The sequence below is a fragment of the Amphiura filiformis genome, unplaced genomic scaffold, assembly GCF_039555335.1.
Source record: "Amphiura filiformis unplaced genomic scaffold, Afil_fr2py scaffold_28, whole genome shotgun sequence".
Lineage (NCBI taxonomy): Eukaryota > Metazoa > Echinodermata > Ophiuroidea > Amphilepidida > Amphiuridae > Amphiura > Amphiura filiformis.
Window position 1 is genome coordinate 711,922 of NW_027305492.1, and position 12,912 is coordinate 724,833.

General features: G+C 37.4%; 2 protein-coding genes across 2 annotated transcripts in view; one reads left to right on the top strand and one right to left on the bottom strand.

Annotated features, from left to right (window-relative positions):
* The window catches only part of LOC140143768 (BRCA1-associated protein-like), a 78,112-nt gene that overhangs the window by 21,778 nt on the left and 43,422 nt on the right, over positions 1–12,912 (top strand). The window lies entirely within an intron of this gene.
* LOC140143796 (uncharacterized) lies at positions 1,669–11,449 on the bottom strand. Its single transcript, XM_072165612.1, has 3 exons — positions 11,238–11,449; positions 6,374–7,161; positions 1,669–2,580 (listed from the first exon to the last, which is right to left on the bottom strand). The coding sequence occupies exons 2-3, from the start codon at positions 7,155–7,157 to the stop codon at positions 1,733–1,735; spliced, it is 1,632 nt and encodes a 543-aa protein (XP_072021713.1). The 5' UTR covers positions 7,158–7,161; positions 11,238–11,449; the 3' UTR covers positions 1,669–1,732.

The following is a 12,912-nucleotide window of genomic DNA, read 5'->3' on the forward strand; positions in this document are numbered from 1 at the left end:
AGCGCAAAATATGGTAATTACCTACCTAATTTGCATAATTTATGCATAATATGCAAAAACCTTTTTTTTTTTTTTTTAGGGGTCGCACGTTCTTCAAACTTGGTGGGCGGGTGCATCTTGACCCCAGACAGAACAAGTTTGTATTGGTTAGTGGGTGAAGGTCACTCGAGGTCATCCAGGGGTCATCTAAGGTCAAATTACTAAAACTGTCGTATGGGCATGAAACTTGGTGGGTACAGTTAACATTTAGAGTAAAATTTTCTGACGGTCATTTTGGGGTCATCCGAGGTCACTTAGGGGTCATCCGAGGTCAAATTACTAAAAACTGTCGTATGAGCATGAAACTTGATGGATACACTTAACATTATGAGTCAAATTTTCGGACGGTTATTTCGGGGTCATCTGAGCTCACAAGGGGTCATCTGGGGTCAAATTTCTAAAAACTCGTATGGGCATGAAACTTGGTGGGTACAGTCAACATTTAGAGTCAAAGTTTCGGAAGGTAATTGCGGGGTCATCCAAGGTCACCAAGGGGTCATCTTAGGTCAAATTACTAAAAACTGTCGTATGGGCATGAAACTTGGTGGGTACAGTCAACATTTAGAGTCAAATTATCGGACGGTCATTTCGGGGTCATCCGAGGTCACCTGAGGTCAAATTACTAAAAACTTGTATGGGCATGAAACTTGGTGGGTACACTTAACATTTAGAGTCAAATTTTCAGACGGTTATTTCGGGGTCATCTGAGGTCACCAAGGGGTCATCTGAGGTCAAATTACTAAAAACTGTCGTATGGGCATGAAACTTGGTGGGTACAGTCAACATTTAGAGTCAAATTATCGGACGGTCATTTCGGGGTCATCCGAGGTCACCTGAGGTCAAATTACTAAAAACTTGTATGGGCATGAAACTTGGTGGGTACACTTAACATTTAGAGTCAAATTTTCAGACGGTTATTTCGGGGTCATCTGAGGTCACCAAGGGGTCATCTGAGGTCAAATTACTAAATACTGTTGTATGGGCATGAAACTTTGTGGGTACAGTCAACATTTAGAGTCAAATTTTTGGAAGGTCATTTCAGGGTCATCCGAGGTCACCCAGGGTCATCTGAGGTTAAGTTACTAAAACTCGCATGGGCATGAAACTGTGGGTACAGTCAACATTTCAAGCCAAATTTTTGGAATGTCATTTTGGGGTCATCCAAGGTCACTCAGGGGTCATCCAAGGTCAAATTACTAAAACCTCATGTGGATATGAAACTTATTGATGGATGTATTATGCTCTGCAAATAAGATATAGCTACCAACCAGCAAGATGTATGATTGCATGTGATCTGGCACATACAATGTATATGATTTCACCTGTTGCACATTCGACTGCAATTACTTTCACATTCAAAAAAGCACAGAGCCACAGCGCCATTGGTGCTCTTGTTTATAGATGACATGCCCATCAAATATCTGTATTGCCCTTTTTCGACCAACCCAATAACAAATATGTTGCATTTTTTGTCCATACCAGTATTTAATGTTGTGCCTGATTTATAATTCCTACCATACTTACTCGGATTATTAAAAATGCAAGCCTGATAAATTTTAATTATAGATTATTGTTTGTCATTAAATTTGTAAAAATATATTGACCAACCAACTCTGACTTTAAGGGCAATACAGACTTTTTTAGGCATTACTTTCCTGTATTAAGATGATGAGATACTTTGATATTGGTAGTTCTACTTCAGACTATATATTAGAATTGATTTGCCATTAGCAACCAACAGTGATCCATCAGGTGCCATGGACAGATCATAAGGATGATACAATCCCTTGGCTATGCATTGTAGGAATGCACCTGTAGGACTGTATGCATGAATGTGACCCGTTTCTGCTTTGCCTGATATCTTCATCGCAACATAAATGTTATCCTCATCATCACACGCTATCCCACATGGCCAGATCTTCCTGTCAACACCTCTTGTATCCTCATCTATCTTGGGTGTGAAGCTGAACACCTCCTTACCAAGGTAATCTATCGCTACCACCTTACTGTGCACAAATCCATATGGTCGGGAATGTATCAGGATTTGATTTTTACTGTTTACAACCATACTAGCACTAGAACCAACTGAGTATCTGATCTTATTGACCAGTCTACCGTCAGGACATGTATGAATTGTAATAGCACCCCGCTCTTGACATGTACTCCCTACCAATACATTCCCTTCTCTATCCCCAGTAAGACATGCTAAATTGAAATCTGTTTTTGAACCTTCATTTGGGGCTAAGGTATTGAAGCAGTTCAGGTAATCCCCTTCCACAGTGAACACATGGACAAATGGAGAGAAATCACATACTGTGAAGATGTACCCTAGTGGTGATACACAAATACTGCGAAAGAAATCTTTTTCAGTTGGTCTTAGTGGTATTTTGCACTTGCCAGTACCATCAAGAAGGTAGAGCTTCTCCCAGTTTGACATGACCAGGTCGCCATTAGGACAGCAGGCAATACATTTAGGTACAAGTCGTGTGGCTTGGTGTTTTGGATAGATTTCTGTTGTACATGACACATAGTCACTTAAAGCTAGAGAAAGTGAATAGAAAAAAAAATTGTTAATGTTGGTGTGTATTTAATATGAATCATCCAGTCGTAGAATCAGAAAGTGAAATTAATGAATAGACTACTGGACTGACTGATTACGATCAACACTGAAACTTCTCTGCAGTATGCCGTATCGAGAGCTTAAAACCAGAACCATCTATATACAGCAAGCCAAAGAATTAAGGTACGGTGTTCACCCCTGTATATCCTAAATCTACCAAAAAAGCGTTGACAACGTAAAAGAAATCAGCAAGTTTAAAAAACCCACCTCGGCTCACTTTTTGAAACTTGGTCCCATTTGTAAATGGTATTGATTTAAACTTCATCATATTTATATAAATTTAAAACATTTCCAGAAGTGTAGTAGGCTTGTAATCTTGTTGGAAACGCTGTATTCTGTTGAAATAAAATAAAAACACTGATTTGCTGTTGGTATTCAAAATGGGACCAAGTTTCAAAAAGTGAGCCGAGGTGGGTTTTTTTAAACTTGCTGATTTCTTTACGTCGTCAACGTTTTTTGAGTAGATTTCTTTTCTTTTTATGAATGTAACCAAGCAGCTCCAAGCTTGGATAGTCATCAGGTTACAAAGTGCTCCATAAAACGAAAAATAGATGTTTGAAGTTGCTGTTCATGATTTATGACAATAAATAATTAAACAAAACTTTATCAGTCGTTTATTTTAAAACTTGCTCGTCCACGCGTGACTGAGGCGCATACACAATGATCAATATATATTTTAATATACTTTAATTATTCAAGGCAACGTAAATATGTACAGAAAATGTAAATATGAACAACACACACCCAATGTTGACAATGCCAGAGAGATACGGAGAGTAAGTCCGATTTACTTCCAAGTTGGAACTGGTAAATGCGCATATATTTAAGCCTATACTACGGAAGCGTCCTAAATGCCCGACTGGGCAAGATAATCGTGTTTGAATGTTTGTGGTTCTTTATTGCCCTGGGGGGTAATCTACTTGGCTATCCAAATTTCGCAGTTTGTGGTTCTTTGTAGCCCTGCGGACCAACCTAGTTGGATATGCCTATTAAGCGGCGGTTATCTGCGATCTTTCGTGGTTTGTGGTTTTAATTTCCCTTATCAAGCACTGCCCTCTATCGGGAGCTAATTTATAGTTTAAGCTTGTTGGATATCCATATTTCGTGGTTTGTGGTTCTTCGTAGCCCTGTGGGGCAATCTAGTTGCAAATACAAATTTCGCGGTTTGTGGCTCTTCATTTCGTTTATCGCGGTTTGTGGTTTTAATTTATTGGATATCCATATTTCGCGGTTTGTGGTTCTTTATAATCTATAGGCCTGTGGGCAATCTAGTTGGATATCCAAATTTCGCGGTTTGTGGCTCTTTGTCGCCCTGCGGGCCAACCTAGTTGGATATGCCTAGTAAGCCGCGGTTATCTGCGATCTTTCGTGGTGTGTGGTTTTAATTTCCCTTATCAAGCCTGCCCTCTATCGGGAGCTAATTTATAGTTTAAGCTTGTTGGATATCCATATTTCGTGGTTTGTGGTTCTTTGTAGCCCTGTGGGGCAATCTAGTTGCATATCCAAATTTCGCGGTTTGTGGCTCTTCATTTCATTTCATTTTTATCGCGGTTTGTGGTCTTAATTTGTTGGATATCCATATTTCGCGGTTTTTGGTTCTTTGTAGCCCTGCGGGGCAATCTAGTTGGATATCCCTATTAAGCGGAGGTTGTCGGCGATCTTTTCGCGGTTTGTGATTTTAATTTCCTTATCAAGCCCTCTATCGGCAGTTAATTTATAGTTTAAGCTTGTTGGATATCCAAATTTCGCGGTTTGTGGTTCTTTATAGCCCTGCGAGGCAATCTAGTTGGATATCCTAATTTAACGGCAGTTGTTGGCGATCTTTCGCGGTTTGTGGTCTTAATTTGTTGGATATCCATATTTCGCGGTTTGTGGTTCTTTATAATCGATAAGCCTGCGGGCAATCTTGTTGGATATGCAAATTTCGCGGTTTGTGGTTCTTTGTAGCCCTGCGGGCAATCTAGTTGGATATCCCTATTGAGCGGCGGTTGTCAGCGATCTTTCGCGGTTTGTGATTTTAATTTCCCTTATCAGGCCCTGCCCTCTATCGGGAGCTAATTTATAGTTTAAGCCTGTTGGATATCCATATTTAAGTGGTGTGTGATTCTTTGTAGCCCTGCTGCTGGCTATCTAGTTGGATATCCAAATGTCGCGGTTTGTGGTTCTTTATAGCCCTGCGGTGAAATCTAGTTGGATATCAATATTCAGCGGCAGTTGTTGGCGATCTTTCGCGGTTTGTGATTTTAATTTGTGACAATTTATAATATTTATTGCAAATATAATTTCAGATTGAACTGTGAACAGAGCCAATGATAAATGTGTTTTAAATGACGAAGATGTCATGATAGTCAGGCATGGTGAAAGCATCTGGATGGTGAAAGTAGGCCTAGGCCTAGGCCTAGGCCTAAATGAGAATAAAAAATCAAACATGTTTGTTTGATGAAAAAAATAATAATATCATGATAGCAATGGATGTTCGAGATGGTGTTATTCTTGATTTATGACAATAAATTGGTTAATAAAACATTAAGAAAAAAAAGTGGTGGGAAGTTTCGAACTTGAGCAAAAATTCATAAATGGATTAGAAATCCAGGACCTTAACCGCTTCGCCACGGGGCGACCCGATATAACGGCGTGTGAAAGTGGAGTATTTATTAATATGAATGTATGCTGTGGTCCGGAAAGAATAAAAGAATTGCGAACAACTTGATTTTTTGGCGAATGGGATCCAGAATTTGTATGTAGGGTATCCAGGAATATATATTTGAAAGTGAATCTCAAAAGGTTGTGCGACAGTGACAGCCATGTATGGCTGTAGCAGTGACGAAAGATTGTGGATATCAGTATGATTAGCTATGATTTTCCACTAATTTTGGCTATGAAATACCGCGTGAAATAAAGCAAGAATGTTTATTTATTATCAAACAATCGGATTGACTGTATGATTGGTGTAACTTTTTGAATAATGAGTTATTAAAATATTACACTTTGGATAGTAAATACGATTTAGCATGGTTTTAGATATATTTTGTACCCAGCTTAAAAATATCATAGAACAATAGCGTTTTGTTTCGTGTAAATATAGTCCCGCGGGGCATCTTCTTATTCTTATTTATCAGTCGTTTTTTTAAAAACTTGCTGGTCATGCTACCGCGTGACTCTAATAAGGACAAATATATGTTAAAATTAAAACAAGCAGTCAACCTGTACTCTTTAGTTCTGATTTAAGACCTTGTTGAGAATTAAAGAAACAGTGAATAAAACCCAATGAAGAAACAAAATCAAAAGTTGCACTTTAAGCGCTATAATAGTTCTCTTGTTCACAAACGCTTTGTGTACAAATCAATAGGGCATGCAATGGAGCAAACTGCAACGTTTAAATTGGCATCTTCCTTGGGTTTTTGGGTAGTTGTGTCTTTATTTCTTGAACAATTTCTGTGAATGAGGTCTTAAATTTGAGCTAAAAGATGCAGCTGTTGGCTGCTGGTTCCAATTATGACATATCTGTTAGACATTAGGTATACATGGGATGAACATAACTGGTACCTTATTTTTTGGCTTACTGTATGTCCACAATTACATTACACATTTTGGCAACAAATGGATGGTTCATTCTGCCCTTCAAAATAAATGTAAATAATTGACTTTGGGGTATGGTCACTTAAACAGTTAGCTAAATAATTTTGGAATAAAATATATTTATAGTCTACATACCCTTTACAATTGATGCAATTGGTGGCCGTTGTCTGGGATCTTTCTTCCAGCATTGCTGCATAATATCTGTCAGATCTCTGGAGCAGCCTTCAGGTATGGATGGCTTGGCTCCATTTCCAACTTCAAACACCACCCTATGCCATTCCAAGTCTGGAAATGGAGGTTTCCTTGTGCAGATCTCTAGTAGCAGCATACCATAGGCCCATATATCAGCTGGCTTGGAGTAGATAGCCCTTCCACGCTCATTCCCTACATGAATTTCTGGTGCCATGTAGCGGTAGGTTCCCTTTTGGCTGGATGTTGTCTGAGACTCTACTATCTCACGGGCAAGACCAAAGTCACACAACTTCAAGAGGTTGTCTATAAAGAGAAGGCAATTCTGAGGCTTGATGTCCCTGTGCAGGAAGTTCTGTCCATGAAGATATTGAATGGCTACAGCTGACTCTTTGGCCCATTTCTTTTGTAGTTCATATGGAAGAGGTCTTGATGGATCTTTTAGGTAATCATGCAGTGATCCATTTGGTGCATATTCCATCAGAATAAGATCAGCAGCTCCAGTTTGGCAAATTCCTAGCAATGTTACTATGTTTGGATGTTGAAGTTGGCACATGACTTTCACTTCTCTCTCACCCAGCTCAAAGAGAACGCTTTTGGCCGCAGCTTCTTTGTATCCTTTGTAAGGCTTCTTTAGGGATACAAGTTTGACTGTCCCAAATCCACCTTCTCCAATTTTCTCATGGAATTCAATATTCTTGAATTCAATTTTGTCCACTGTACCACCCATGGTTCTGTGTAATTAAAGAAAACAACAAAGTGGATTGCTTTTATTTTTATTTATTTTTATTTTATTTATATATTTGAATGGACGATTTTGTATCAGCAGCACACGCCTAAATTTGTGGTGCGTTCATATAAAAGACAAAAGAAATACATTAAAACAACAACAACTAATAGGAAGCAATAATATATAATAATTATGTATAAAAGATACACAACCCGCTCACACACATCCCACCCCTACATCCCTCTCACCCCTACTCGCCCACACCCATATCACATACATACATACCCTCACACACAAAATCAAACTTATGTACATAACTCTATTACAATCAAAACTATATACAATCATATTTAACAACATCGTGTCGTCTGACGATTGCCTTTTAGGCATGAAACTCAGAGTAACGACCACCCATTCTGGAGGTCTGTTCTTTGAATTTGAATTTGAATTTTTATAATCATATTTACATAGGCATAGGTCTAATAGTTCAAACATTTCATACCAAGATGCCTTTTGTTTCTGTTTCGTCTCTATATGTATATAAAACTGAAAGTTTGATTGAAATGTCAATTTTGATATGTGTCCGAGAAGGTATGGAAAGGTGAAAACATCGCTCTAGCACCAGGAGTCTATTCATTTTCATTAGTATAAAATAAATATTTTGAATGGTTGATTTTGAAGCAACTAAACCCAGTATCAAGTTAGATGACACTGATACATGTATATTTGAGCAATTAACAAATTGCTTAGTGACAGTGGAATTTGATATCCGTGGATGGGGACAGGCTTATCACTTTTGATCCTAGATACAAATCATGTATGTGGGCACATCAAAATGTGGACCCAGGTTCTGCTTTTCATAGTCTCTTAAAAATATCTTGATCCCAGACTGTTACATAGGGTGTAGAATGGTTTGACTTCCACATGAAGGCAAGAAAATAGGTTTGGGACTCTTGAAGACTGTATCAAAATTTACAGATTTTCTTGCATGTACATGTATGTATAGCCTCTCACAATGTGTGCCCCAAGCCCACATATGGGGACAACATGATCATTGATGACTATTAATTAGAAATCATGATGATATACATGTGAATGCCAAAGGTCAGCCATGCATCCAGACACAATCATACAGGCTGTGTCAAAATGATTACCCATCAGTTTCCAGTGATTATGGCCCGGGGGGCACTCCCACTTTGGAGGTGATGTGTATGTATGTAGGGCTGTTACGACCCCTTTTTCAGCATCGCTGTCACCCAAAGACCCAATATTTGTTTACAAACACATGCTCTGTCACCCGAAGACCCCCTATTTTTCCATTTTATCTTTCACCCACAAACCTTTATTTTTTCATTTGAACAGCAAGTTTCATTTATCACTGATTTTGTTGCTTATTTTGAAAAGTAAAACAATGAAATTTGAAGCCATTTAAAACTAGAAATTCAATGTTTGAGGTTTCTGTGTCACTGATGTTTCGGCTCTCACCCAAAGGTTCCAATTAAAAAAAAAGGTCATGTTCTCACCCGAAGACCCCATATTTTTTACATTTTGCTCTCACTGAATGCTAAAAATCATGCTCTCACCCAATTACGCCTTTTTTTTTCGCATTTTGCTCTCACTGAATGCCCCTTACTGTGAAAGCATCAGCCCTACACCTATATCCATTTCATATTGAAGTGCCCCGCAGACTATGGCCAAGACTACCACATCAAAATGCAACATAGGAGCTACCTTATTCATACTTTAGATGAATATTATAAAAGGTCATAATAAATCCTGGGCATTTCAAGAGGATCCAATGTTGCTTATTGAAGAAGCAGGCTTGTCAATAAACACCAAAAGTTGATGGGTACCAAAACATAATGGGCCCAAACCAGTGAGTTTTCAAGTGGGTAATTAAACCCCCCTGAACACCTGATTTAAATTAAAAAAATTAAAAAATGCATACCACATTGGATTTGGAATTGCTTGGGGGACATACAACAATTTTTTTTTTGCCTAATGTGACACTTCCCTGTACATGTATGGCAGGGTTCTCTTTAAGCATACATGTATTGCTGAAGGGGTACATATTAAATTTTGTGTACCCTTTCAATTGTGAACTTTTTCTCTGAAGGGGTATATCACATTGCCCAGGGGTAATATTCTATTTTGGAAGACTTTTTTGTAATGTGTGTCTCAATTTCACTGAGTTGTTGACCCAATTTTTTTTTCTCGCCAAGGCGGTAAAGAATCGAAAAAGTGACCAAAATTGTTGACCAAAATGTTTCTTAGACATTTTCATCATTTTATTGCCATTCAAGAGATGCTTTATACATAAAAGCAGATTAGACCTCTTCAGATCAAAATATTGGGCCTTTCTATATCATGGAATATGTTTGAACGTGTATATTTTAAAGATTTTTTATGAGTTGGACTTTCAAATTTTAATTGAAGGGGTATGTGAATGCATATGTGATGCGATCAAGCAAAATCAGTCAGAACTCAGAAATGTTAAATTTACGTTTCTTATAGGATAGTAAAAAGAATTACATTTACAAGGCTGCATTTTGCAGAAAACCCCATTGAAATTAAACAACCAGTTCCAAAGAAATTAGCAATTAAAGAGTTTCCAAAACAACAGGAAACAAAAGGAAATAATACCTTTGTTTGGCTATATCTCAAAATCAATATTTCCGAGTTCTGACTGAATTTGCTTGATCGCATCACATATGTACACACTATTTTGCATTAAAGAAAACCCTGCTGTATATAGTCATTTGTGCCGAGTATCCCAATGGGGTACCCAGCCTGTAATGTTTTGTGGTATTCAGGGGTGAGTTTAGTCTGTAAGACTGTGTAACTATATTACCTATATAGGGAGAGAAGCTATTGGGAACCACACTCTCTTGGAAACCATAGAAGTAACATTCACTATTTGATGGGCTTCGCGGTTTGCAAATAAGGTTTGTGCCCCCTTAATCGTGAGTAGTCTTTGACAAAGACTAGGGTGGGTTAGGGTTAATCAAGATCATTGGTTCAGATTTGGTTATTCCTTCATGTAATTTTACACAAAATTAAGGTTAGGATTGGAGTTAGGATTAGACTTAGATTAAAATTAGCTTGCACAAAATAATTACGTGAAGGGTGGTTTCACTCAATTAAGAATTGTGATGTTCTTTTGAGGGGCTCAATATATACACACTGTGCAGAAGTCCTATGCTATTGCGTGTTCCTAAAACTCAAATCAATTGGAATCTCTTCCCGTTGAATTTAATGATGACATTTAGGAATTTAGAAGAAGGAATATAACGTAACCATGCGGGTATTTAAGCCCACCTTCGGCTATAAGCCCACCCCCTATTTTTCAAAACATTCCAAGAACAAGGGTGCACTCAGGTATGAGCCTAGTTTGACCAAGTTCTTAAATCAAATCAATGCTTTTCTCCAACTTTTAAGAACAAATATATGAATATCAGTTGATAATTAACATTCTATACAAGTAAAAAACATTGACATAGATGATAGAAATTACTGGTTCATCAGGCATATACAAATGGGGATGATTTGTTCTTATTTTTAAATTCAAGTACTAGCCCCTCCCCGCTTATAAGCTCATCCCCATTTTGGAAGTGAAATCTGCCGATCTAGTAGGGGGTGGGCTTATACCGGAGTGGTTACGGTAATTATACACTAATCCCACTTGTAAGCCAAGTGATGGTCCGAATTCATTCCGCCATTACTGAGGGCCATCCGCACCAAACTGGAGTTGTAACTGCATACCCAAAGCGCAACTTCAAAATCCATCTTATATTGTATCGTATTGTAAATAAACTTTCAGCATCCTTTTGTCACACAGGTGATGGAACACAGTTTAAAATTCCCGCAAAGCCTGCATCATTTCACGTTTCAAGATGTGGGATGGCCCCCTTCAATGGCTGCCATTAAGGTGTAGGAATGTGTGGAATCGGATTCGTCTAGGCCCTATATACACAAGGCACAAGTGAAGTGCATCTTTACAGTGACTTTAAATTCTCTCATTATCTTTACAGTGACTTTAAATTCTCTCATTATTTCTTATTTTATTTGCAAAATACTTACCTTTAGTCAGTAAGTTGATTTCAGCACAATTTGTTGTTCATTTTACTTCCTCGTTCTTCACTCGATGGCCATATAGTACAGACCTATACACTATTGACAAAAAGTTTCATTGCATGGGGTATATACAAAGTACAGTCAGAACCTCAACCCATGTACCAATGCAATAGGTTATTTGAGGTTTCTATTATGCTTCATGAATACTGACAGGTCAAAGTTGTGTATTGTTAGGAAGTCTCGTGTTGACAATATCTCAGTGTTGCCAGAAAAAGTCGCCCAATTTTTCTTTAAAACATTGGTATGGGACAGGAAACTATCAAAAATCACAGGGACCCATGTATTAGAGTTGCCCAATTTTTCTTGAAGCAGTAATGTGCAATTTCAATAAAGAATAGATTCTTGTGTTTTCCATAAAATGTTAGTTTTCACTAAATCGCATTATGTCTCATTTTAATTTCGAGCCAACAAATGATGTGAAACCTAAGGAAATTGCTTTTTCATTCCAACGCCTATAATTATCATCAATGGGTGTATTAGGTCATTGATCGTTATTATGCTTCACGCAGCTGGGATGTATAAATAAAATGTAAGATAAATAGCGATATACACACAATATAATGTCACTGATTCAATGATACACATGCACGAGATGGGTCAGCCATCACTTGATTGGTGAACTCAGAACAAAACTGGAGATCTCCAGGTTTATTATAAAAACTTAAATATTACTGTAATTAAATCACTTCAGGCTTAGTCTTTCACATGGTGTTTTTGTACACCGTTGGGCAGTACAGTCATACAAAAAGTAGAAATTCAAGAAAAATTGAGAGTGTCGCTGTGGAGCAAATCAAACATGACTTAAACCATAGGATTCTATTTGACAAGAAATGGTCAAAAGTTGTGGGGGAAATCTTTAAAAGTAGCCCAGTTGGGCTAACAAATCATGGGTTTGGCAACCCTGCTAGTCAGTGAGCTATGACAACCTGGGATAATAATAAAAAGGGAATTTCCCTGCATTTATTTTCACATTTCATAATTTTCACAAACTTGTAAATAAGGTGAAATAAAATTAATAGGAAACAAATGTTCTATTTTTATTACATAATTTATTGAAATTATAATATAAATATTGTTGTCATTGATTTGTTTGGCTGTTTTTAATAAAGTAATTACTTTGATGACAATTTTAACTTTTAAATTGTCTTGGCTGATTCCAATAGTACTGGTATGGAAGCATGCATGGAAGTGGTATTGGTTATAACCTTACTATACAAACAATCATTTAAAGGAAAATTATGGGATTCCCCAGTTCATGCAATATATGTAGGATACTGTCGTCTGTCTGTATTGCTGTGTGTAATTTTTGCCAGTTTATGTTATGTATTTGATAAAATGTCAAAGCTGTACTCAAACTTTCAATTGGTTCTTGAAAAAACAATTGGACACTATTGGTGCACTTACCCAGCAAACACAAACATCTTTTTAAACATTTTTCAAAAAGTTATAAAATGTTTAAATAAGTTGTAATGTTGGGCAACATTTTAAAACCTTCTATATCAAAAAAAGTAAAAGATGTCAAAACTTTAGTGTAAACCATTTTCCTTTAAATTATGGGATTCCCCTGTTCATGTAATTTTTAAATAAAACTGTTATCTATCTGTGTAGCTGTGTGTGTGCA

Bases quoted from the DNA above. Each gene is read 5' to 3' on its own strand.
- LOC140143796 (XM_072165612.1), bottom strand. From the start codon at position 7,157: ATGGGTGGTACAGTGGACAAAATTGAATTCAAGAATATTGAATTCCAT. The intron at 2,581-6,373 runs GTATGTAGACTA...CACTTTCTCTAG, and splicing joins AATTGCATCAATTGTAAAGG to CTTTAAGTGACTATGTGTCA.